Raw genomic sequence first — 10,112 nt, 5'->3', positions numbered from 1 at the left:
ACATTGAGTGGAAACGAAGCTGAATCGGAACTGCGGTTCGATGAGGTTTGAGCGGAATCGCCGCATATTTCCCTGAATGTTGAGGCAACAAATGAATGTTGCCAAACGCACTCACGGAGAAACGCACTGTCTGTTGCCGCAGAAACATGTACAATATTATGGCTTATCTCTGGGGGTGAACTGTCTGGTGTTTCTGTTATCAGTTCAACAGCGGCACGCTTTTCTGGGTCTACTTCAGGTTTTGTTCCTAGGTTCTGATCAATGGTCTATCAGTGGAGGAATAACCTCAACAGCAGCATGTCGATGCCGTTACCTCTGAGCGAATCATTTGGGTGCACGTGTACGTGCATCTGTCTGTCGCTAATCTGGTTGCACCTCAGCCTGATCAATGAGCTCCTGGACTACCTGCAGTTGGCTGTACCTCTTCATTTGGTGCGGCAACGTGAATTGGAGGATGCCGAGCAGAACATAGCCGGCGAGTATACCCTGGGAGCCATAAGTATACGAATGATTGCATTTTGATCGGACTAAGTGTCAAGGAATTTGTTGCCAATGATCCTCTAATTTTGTATTAATATTTTGCCATCAGCTTTGAACATTTCCAATTTCAAAGTGATAATAAAGACTGGAAAACTAATGAGTGTATATTGGAAAATAATTATTTAATATTTATTGATTTATGAAATGCGAATTTATTGGGATTTAAAAACAAAAAAAGATTGTACATTATTATACATTAATTGAATTTAAATGTAAACTATTATTTATTATATATAGTTATCGCATTTGTTGCCACAATTCAAAGAATATTTCCCATATTTTTCAAAAAAGTTTGGTCTTTATTTAATTTATTTATTTTGCATTTCCCAGCGAAACAAAAATTTTCAATTTCCCATTAAAATTCTCCCACACACGCACACACACACACAACAGAACTGCAGAAATTTTAATTAAAAATTCATTTTGTGGTAGAAGCTGAGAAAAAGGTGTCACATCTACATTTTTGGACAGCTTCTGCCGCTTATCTTCTGTTGACATACCTTGCCTTTATGACCAAGACTTTCTTGTGGCCATAAATTTCATTTTGGTAGTTTTATCAACATGCAATGTTGGGGCCAACAAAAAAGCGCAGAGAAAGGTGATTTTTTAGCACAGTTTTGTGGCAGTTGAAAGTTGAGAGTTTTTTGTGCGATTTTTGTTCGATTTCCATTTCTTCGAAATGTTGTTTCGATTTTCTTTCCTTTAACTTTGGTTTCCCTGTAATATTTCATTGGATGTTGCCTTCGAGGCAGGAATTTATTCATTTGCATAATTCCCTTGTTTACAATTTGTGTGCCACAGAAAAGAGAGTGAAAAGCGATTGACTTAAATGAAGTTACAACTTGGCAGGCAGCCGTCGAGGAGGCAGCAACAGCAGCAGCTAAGTGACTGCAACTGTTGCAAAATAAGAAAATTTATAATATTCAATTTATATGCATTTTTATTCTGTGAGAGAACAACAAGTAGTTCTTGGCCAACAACTGCAACTTGGCTAAGCTGATAATCCCAGATTCTAAGGCGCCAACAGCTGCACCCACTCACTCAGCAGACCCCCCGCCCCCACCCACAATCCCTAAGCTCCTCCTCCTTTTCTTTCGTTGTGATTAATGAGATTTGTCACTAGCTTCATTTGTATTTTCCATGCCGTTGACTTGGCCCTGCCTGAAGGCTCCAGAATGCTCGTAGAATGAAGCCAACAACTGACTGACATGCATATAAATTTCATAAATGCCAAGGAGAGAGAGAGAGGAGCGCTCCTGCAATTGCACAGGGCCCCTCTGCAGCCTGGAACACTCGTTGGGAAAAGCTAAAGACTGTCCAACAGCAGCTGGCGTGCAAATTTGCATTTTCATTATTTTCAACTCAATTTTCAAAATGAAAATCAACAAAAAACAGAAGGAAAGTCGCTTAGCCCGTGGCTCGCCTTATTATAATACGCATAAAAATAAAGGCCGAGGCAAGTCCCTCTACTCCCCATAACTAAGTGGCACATTAAATTTACCCGAGCCTATAATTCATTTGTTAAGCCCCGTTCCCCCAGTTCCAGTTTCAGTTTCAGTCTCAGTTCCGCTTCCTTCGCTGGCCAAGATTATCATTGGGCTTGCGTTTTGGGTTGGGAATGGGAATGGAACCAAGAAAAGCTCGCATTTACAGTACCCTTCAAGGAGGGGTGCTATAATGCTGTTGGAAAGTTTGCAATGTTCACAGGGAAGGATTTTCCACTCGATTTAGTATGATGAGGAAATCATATTATACCGATTCCAAGTTCAGAGAGATATTTATCTGAACAAAGCCTTATCGATACTGTTAATATGGCCTCTTGGCTATAAGGAATCCCAGACAGATATCTCTGTTATTCTAGAAAGAGTATCTCAAGCTACGGCTCTTGAATCTGTATTTCCCTTGTTGTTTTCATTTGGTTTTGCTTTTTTATTATTATTTTTATTTTTAGTGAATTTGTAGCTGCACTTTTGGTGGAGCCTTCGAGCTCCATTTCGTCTCGTCTCGGGCCTTGGGTGAGTTATGGCTGGCAATAAATTTATATGACATATAAATGTAAATAATTGAGCAGCGCGGAGCCGCCGTCTAGAGTTGTCACAGCCGTGAAGTTGGGTGGTTAAGGAGGGTGCCGGAGTGCCAGGGTTCCGGGGTGCCTTGTTGACTCCGTGATTGATGCTGGACCTCACATCCGGCAAACAGTGCTCATCCTACTGTGGCCTCCAACAAAGAGGGGCTCATGATTCAATGGGGAGGTCCCATGCAGGGAGGCGCTGCTGCTCCCATAAAATCTCCCCCTTAATGGCCATTTTGGGTCAAACATTTAATTTAAAGTTTTATTGCATTTTATTTGAACTTTTGATCCAGGAACTCCATCTTAAACAGTGAGGGGATATATGGGGAAAGGCGATGTCATGTCTATTTTCAGTTTCTTGATCACATAGTTGATCTGATCCTGGCTCTTCAGACCGTACGCCTGGAAGGGCAGCACATTGAAGCGACTGATCCGGTTGCCGGAGATCTTCATGAGGAAGTTGTAGTAGCTGGGTCGGAGGGTACGTGCCTCCAGGATGGCCGCGTGGAAGAGCACGCCCGTGAAGAAGCCATACATGATCGTATTGAAGTATGGCACTTCTGGGAGCTTGCCCTCGGCAATGCCCCAGTTGTACAGCAGCTGGAGGGTCTTCCACATCAGATACATGGCCACTGTGGTATTGGGAAAGCGGAGCAGACCAATGGAGCCAATCAAGCCAGCTGGAATGGCAAAGAGAGCGTTGTCATGGCCGCAGGTGTGCCGCAGACCACAGGAAATTGTCTGTGGAGATGGAATTTAAAGTCGGAAGAACATCTTTCGAATGTGGAGAAGTCTTACACACCTTGTAAAGCAATGAAAAGCTACCCAGAGCCAGTCCCAGCTGTAGAGAACCCTTGTTGAAGATCTGTTTGCGCCACTGCATCTTCATATTAACAATCTTGGATATGTTGAGCAGTAGCTTCAGTCCAACCTGCAGACCCAGGCCGCCCAGGAACGGTTTCAATCCTCCGTAGAGAGCGTACGGAGCACAGCCTTGCCGATGCGGACAACTGGGATGTTTGGCGGTCCTCAGGCGATCGTACACCTGCACATACGCGGAAATACTCTGAAAGTTCAGAGGACGCTGCCGGGAGCTTTGTGTAGTGGTGACAGTGGGGGTCTTGAGCGGACCTTCCTCCTCCTTGCCAAGAATCACACTCAGGCCCTTAAAGGTGGCATCCTTGGCCACCGTTTTGTGAAGGCCCAAACGGTACAGGAACATCAGAGCGGTGATGCTCAGGCCCATGATTAGCACCTGTCCATTGGGAAGGGAGCGGACCCAACCCCTCGATTCGAGCATCTTCCACACGGTCTCGATGCCCACATTGGCCACGTACATGGCCAATGGAGTACGACGCTCCGGGCGCTCTACGGCGATGGACAACCAGCTGGACAAGAACGAGGGCAAAAAAGCCACCGTTGGGAAGTAGAAGCGACCCAGAAGCTGTCGCAGTAGGCACACGGCGAAGATGAAAAGCCCTCCATTCATGGAGAGGAAGGCAGTCGACTGGAGAATGCCGGTAAGAGTTCGCCAAAGGTCCTGCAGCCTAGGAACACGCATCCTCATGATCAAAGCGAGCTAAATAAGGGAATATATATCTTATAGATATTATAGATTCTTGGTCTTTCCTGTGACTCACCAAATACACGGTCGAGTAAGTGCGAAAACTAGGGGCAACCTCAGCCAGCATCATGCCTGCTGCCGCAGCGGCACAACTGGAGGTCCATGGATGCACATACGCGTGGCAGCTGCACTCGAAGGCTGCTTCAAGAAGTTTACTTTGGGCTGCCATTTTTGGGGCCTTCTACACTGGATTATGCTCAGGGAACTATGATTATCGTATTGCCCAATAATTTGGCCGAAGATGATAAAGCTTATCGACTGTTCAGCTGCTCGACGGAATATCGCTCAAAGGTCAAACATGCCATCCAATTAGAACCGGAAAGCGCCACTTAATCTCGGTACTCCAATATATTTTATCCACTCTTTGTAAGGCGGATCAGTCGCATGTAAGATCCGTTCAAGTTTATCCAGAGATCAGTGGTGTGGCTTCTACTCTGTTTGGGAATTTCCGACTCTTGCGTTTAAAGTTTCGCACGTTTGGGCCCGTTCAGCCATTCAAATACTACTGATTGGACTGCGTGTGGACGCACTTGAGCAGCTCCATAGAATTCGTTTATCAACAATTTTGGGCTCTTCTCGGGCGTATGGCAAGGGTTTGCCTGAAGTGCGTCTAATACCAATGCCTTATCGCGAGAACGAACACACGAATGGAATGAAGCTCTTGCCTCAATGCACGGTGCTCGGCCTTATTGTAGCTACGTCACCGGCTGGGGGGTTTTCTTATCTAAATTTAAGAGAGGGAATCCGCTCTTAATTATTGGAAGCCAACGTAGTGTTTATTTGTATACCCAGTAATCGGAATGTAGAGGGGTGTATGGGTAGAAGGGATGTGCTTCTTTGGAACTACACAAATCAAATAGTGTCCCTAAGCACTTGCACCTTTAAAGCAGCAGCTCCATAATTGTGCACATGCCAAGGCACATCACAGGCACTAATTTCTTTCATATATTCTTTTAAGATTACTATTATGTGTTATCCCCTCCCGATATTATCATTATAGAACCCTAAAATCCCAGTATAAAACATAAATACTCATAAATATTTGTATATATAAGTTTTTATTGACAACTGGTACCAAAAAAACAGTCAAAAATAATTTACAATGCACCCCCTCCCCAAAAGTGATAACGTCGCTTAGGTTAGTGATCCGAGTGGCAGAGCTGTGACGTTGGACGTCCAGCACAGAGAAACACACAGATATGGATAATTAGAGAGACTCTTAGATATATACACGCTTGAAAATTTTACTCCTATTATGGATATGGAGAGGCGCGTCCAGCGGCTGGCTGAAACATGAGACTGAATGTGTACATCTGTAGGTTATCATAGATTGCGGCTATCTTCTTAAGAAGCGAACGAGAAGGCGGGGAGTATTGATTTCTCGACAATGTTCAACGACTTTATGGTGTCCAGCGCCTGTTGCTGGGTGTTGAGACCGAACACATCGAAGGCGCTTAGATTAAAGCGGCTCAGTCTGTGGGAGAACGAATGACAATACAATTTTAATGCTGACATAGCAATAACTAGAGCGAGCCGATACGCACCTATCTCCTGATATGGCTTGCAGAAACTTGTAGTAGCTGGGTCGCAGAGACTTGGGCTCTAAGATGCCCGCGTGGAAGAGCACGGCCGTGAAGAACGAGTAAAGGTAGAGCATAAAATTGGGTATGACTGGTACAATACCCTTCTCCTGGCCAATCGAACAGAGTATCTGCGAGGAAAGAAAAAACTACGATGCTTGGGGATGTCTAACAATAATCAGTTTCTTTTTTAGCTCACCTGCAGAGCCTTCCACATGACATACAGGGCCACCGTGTTGTCTGGATACTTGGTGAAGGCCACCGAAGCCACCAGACCAGCAGGAATGGCAAATGCGGCCTCGTCTCTATTGAAGCTATGGCGCAGCAGACAGGACACAGACTGAAAAGGGAACGACCTCATTGATGAATCTCAGATATCAAAATTGCAATCGGCAAAGACTCACCTTATAGAGAAAAGAGAAGCTGCCCATAAAGATACCCAACGGGAGGATGCTGCGGTCAAAGATGTGCTTCCGCCATTTCATTTTGCCACTGGCTACCTTGCTGACATTCATCACCAGCTTCAGCGCCACCTGGAGGGCCACGCCGATCACAAAGGGCTTAACGCCACCGCTGATGGAGTAGGCAATGCAGCTCTGGTTATGGCGGCAGCTGGCGTGCTTGGCGTTGAGGAAATTGCTGTAAACGCGGACCCAATCGGAGATGGTCGAAAAACTGACGCTGGGACGGTTTTGCGGGGGAGCTGGCTGCTCGCCGGGCAATGTATCCCAATTGTTGACTATTGGGCCAGCCTCCTCCTTGCCTACGAAATGGCGCAGAATGTTAAAGATCGAATCTTGGGTTGGTCCACGACGGTATATATACAGCAGTGCCGACATGCTCAGCCCGAAAATGAACGTCTGACCGTTTGAAATAGAGCGCACCCAGCCACGCGATTCCGCCATCTTCCATAACGCCTCCGTGGCCACGTTGGCCACATACAGAGTCAGCAGCGGACGGCGGGCTGGACGTTCCACCAGGATGGCCGTAAACGAGGCCAAAAAGCAGGGCACAAAGGCCACTGTGTAGAAGTTATAGCGTCCGAGCATGTTCCGGAGCAAACAATTGTACATAATAAAGGAATATGCATTGGTCACCAGGAAAGCCGTGGACTGTATGATGCCTAAAAGAGTGCGCTTGAGATCAGTCAGGTTGGGCACACGATGGCGCATTAGCAAGGAAAAGGCATAGACCACTGTGTAGACGCGTAGACAGTAGGGCGTGGCCGAGAGCAGTATCCCGGCGGCGGCACTCGCACAATGATCGGTCCATGGGTGCTGGAAGTCCTTGCAGCTGATGCACAGTGGGTCCAATAACTTGCTCTGTCCCGCCATAATCCAATCCGATGTTAATCTTTGGTTGTCTGGAAATAAAATAACCACAAATTAGTCACTGATTAGTCCGTATGGGGTGCTGTTCCAAGTCCAAGAGTGTCCAACCTTTAATCTTATCTATAGACGCCTACAACCGAGTGTGGTCTGAGTTTTTATTTGGGTTTCGGTTTTTTGGTGTGGCTGCTATCGGAGCATGGAAAATAGTACGAAATTAATGTATATTTGGAGCTGGGATCGAGTGTAGACAGCAGCTACTGCGGGCCAGGCCAGAACTGAAACCAGTAGCTGACGCAGTTGGTCTGGATTGCAGTGTTTTCGCGGGTATCTATGGACTTTTATTACTGTCAATCGATAAGATACATTCGAGATTAGCCAGTAGTGCAGTGGATTGACCAGACCAAGGAACAAAGACCTCAGAAGACACCCTGTTTGAGGATTACAGCCACAACTGGGCCGGTTCTAGTTTACGACGCAAGCTGCGGCCTCAACATTCCAGCATTTGCAACTGTTCTGCCAGCCAATTTAAATACGTATATGAGGTGTGTGTTCTTCAGAGTGAAATGGATATTAAATATGCTACTAGATAATATAATCTGCGTGAGGAATAAAGCCACAACTACTACTCCGATTTGAGAGCTGATTATGTATGTATATGGGTGGTTTTCATTCGGAGTGATATGACGATCCCCGGTCAAGACCTTTGGCCAGGCCAACGGCGGTGATAAGGTGCTCAAACTGCTCGAAATGTGGGCAATCTTCTCTGGTGTGTTTAAGTTGTACTCACGTCTCAACTATTATGCACTTGACTGAGGTAATAGGTAATATTAAAGCAATTGCTAGTTAATCGCTCGCAGATTTTTTCACTCTCTCCCCTTACAATTGATACGTGTTCGTTGCTCGGTTGCTTTAAAATTGAATTAAATTAGTTTTGCTGCTGCTGTTGTGACGCCGACGACGTTTCAGTTTTTTATGATTTTCTTTTTGTCTGCTGTCAAAATTATGACTCCATGACGCACTGCGATTGCTCTATTTCAACACACGACTACAGCACTTATCGAGTGGCACATACTGCACTTTGCTTTTAAGCCAACTTTGATAGTTATAGTTTAATAATGGTTTAATTATAGTTCAAGTTCCAGCATCGCATCAGTAGAAGTCCACAACAACAACAACAAGTGGTCGCCGGGCGCGGCCAGCAGATGCAACTGCTGCGGCAGCATTAACTAGTCCAACTATTGCAACAGTTGCCACATTTTGCCATGTCCCATAAAATGTTTTATCAGAGATTTAACGAAAAGTTTGACAAGATTATTCCGCGTGTAAACAAAAACAACGTCGATTTATCGGTAAGCCCACATAGGCCCCTTTTCTTTAAACAGGTGAACAACTTGAGTTCAACCGCGGAAAATATTACTGTTAGTTGATTCTTCTTGTTGATCACTATTCTTCCTCTTTACTTACAAAAAACTTCATGATATCTTTCACCTGAACTGCTCTAAACTTCTTCAAAATTCAAAATTTTCGTTTTGTTTATTTTAGTATCCATCTGGTCGACAATGGGTTAATCGTCTTTGTTTATGATATTCTGGTTAATATTACTAGCTAGGTTGGAACCTCAGTGCTGAACACATAATTGCGTCAAATAAACTAGTATATTTTTTACAAGACTGGCTAAGTTTAAGAACTCTATTTAATTTGAATGTTTAGAAAATAATGTTTAAGCCAGAGATATAAAAAAAGCAAGCTGCTATCGATATATCGTTTGGGAGAAAAAGGCGACATTTTCGTTTGGGTGTTGTATTTTTCAGCTTTTGGTTGGTTGTAATGAGCGCGCACTTGAAATTGTACCACAGTAACAATCAATGTTCCCCTATAAACATTTTTATAAACTTTTAAAGAAGAAGGTATTACGGTAAGAATTGTTTCAAGAAAATATGGATTGATAATTTAGTTAATCGAAGTTTGTAGTGGGGGCAGCCATCGCATATGATGGTCATCAATCTCGGGCCATATCCTCGCCGGCGAATGTTGTCGAGGACGAAGGACAAACCGGAGTCGATGGCATGGCTGCCCAAGATCTCCTGCGTTACAAGGGCCGGCAAATAATTTAATTCATTAGAAAACATTTTGTATGTATGTTTTCTCTGTTGTCTGTTACTTGGAATTCGAAGAATTATTTGATGTGAATGAAATAAAATGAAGAATTTATGATACATACAAAAAGACTTTGATTTTTGAGATATACTTACTAGACTTAGTTATTGTTTTTTGTTTTAGAAATGAAGACTTTTTTGTTGTATTCATTTAGATATTTTACCATAAAGTCGGTAAATAGTACAAGATATATTGTAGGACCAGTCCTATTTATTAATTGCCCGAAAATTAACCAGCCAAAGATATGGAAACCAAATCTTGCTGTGGTCCTGTGCGCTTGAAATTTCCATTTGCAAATGCTGTGGTGCGGCTTCGTTGGGGCCACAATCCATGCCACAATCAACTCAAAGCACTTGCCATGCCAAAATGTTAGCAGACATCCAAAGACCCCTCTGTAGCCCCTGCACCTCCTATCAATTGGATTTCGGTTGTAGTTCATAAAGTGTGTCTCTGTCAGGATGGGGATGGTGGAGGGGGACTTCATTTTCACATCCTCCTCCGTTTCATTTGCTCCCTGGCGAAGCTCTTTCGGTGTGGTTGACATGGCACGACGGATATACCAAAATATTTCGTTATTGTTTGTTGGAGCTGCCTCCTGCCGCAGCCCGTGCCTCCCCGCTTTTGCCATTACCTGTGGCATGGCTTATTTTGTAAAGCCAAAAGCGCTTAAGTAGTTCATTCCGAGCATAACCTCCTAGACGGGGGTGGGTTTGGGTTCCGTTCCTGGCGCTACCCCTCCCACCCTGCTTAGATGCTTAACAAAATTGCGGCTGCTTTGTGTGATTCCCCCGGTTTTTATGGTCGCGGCT

At 44.5% G+C, this 10,112-nt stretch overlaps 3 protein-coding genes across 4 annotated transcripts; 1 reads left to right on the top strand and 2 right to left on the bottom strand.

Moving 5' to 3' along the window:
* Positions 1-246: 246 nt before the first annotated feature.
* LOC13036360 (uncharacterized) lies at positions 247-645 on the top strand. Its single transcript, XM_003736728.3, has one exon. The coding sequence runs from the start codon at positions 262-264 to the stop codon at positions 520-522; it is 261 nt and encodes an 86-aa protein (XP_003736776.2). The 5' UTR covers positions 247-261; the 3' UTR covers positions 523-645.
* A 2,216-nt stretch (positions 646-2,861) lies between these two features.
* On the bottom strand, positions 2,862-4,404 carry LOC4802643 (transmembrane protein 135-like). Its single transcript, XM_001359486.4, has 3 exons — positions 4,252-4,404; positions 3,414-4,190; positions 2,862-3,352 (listed from the first exon to the last, which is right to left on the bottom strand). The coding sequence occupies exons 1-3, from the start codon at positions 4,402-4,404 to the stop codon at positions 2,915-2,917; spliced, it is 1,368 nt and encodes a 455-aa protein (XP_001359523.2). The 3' UTR covers positions 2,862-2,914.
* A 1,050-nt stretch (positions 4,405-5,454) lies between these two features.
* LOC4802642 (transmembrane protein 135) lies at positions 5,455-8,521 on the bottom strand. Of its 2 annotated transcripts, none has more exons than XM_015182482.2 (5): positions 7,934-8,521; positions 6,220-7,178; positions 6,015-6,155; positions 5,780-5,946; positions 5,455-5,709 (listed from the first exon to the last, which is right to left on the bottom strand). In XM_015182482.2, exons 2-5 carry the CDS (start codon positions 7,147-7,149, stop codon positions 5,580-5,582), a joined length of 1,368 nt encoding a protein of 455 aa, XP_015037968.2. In that variant the 5' UTR covers positions 7,150-7,178; positions 7,934-8,521; the 3' UTR covers positions 5,455-5,579. The 2 variants fall into 2 exon arrangements, with proteins under 2 accessions (XP_015037968.2, XP_001359522.2); XM_001359485.4 differs by lacking the exon at positions 7,934-8,521 and adding an exon at positions 7,255-7,332.
* Positions 8,522-10,112: the final 1,591 nt, after the last annotated feature.

This window comes from Drosophila pseudoobscura, chromosome 2 (genome assembly GCF_009870125.1).
Source record: "Drosophila pseudoobscura strain MV-25-SWS-2005 chromosome 2, UCI_Dpse_MV25, whole genome shotgun sequence".
Lineage (NCBI taxonomy): Eukaryota > Metazoa > Arthropoda > Insecta > Diptera > Drosophilidae > Drosophila > Drosophila pseudoobscura.
This window is presented reverse-complemented; position numbering and strand designations above follow the sequence as displayed.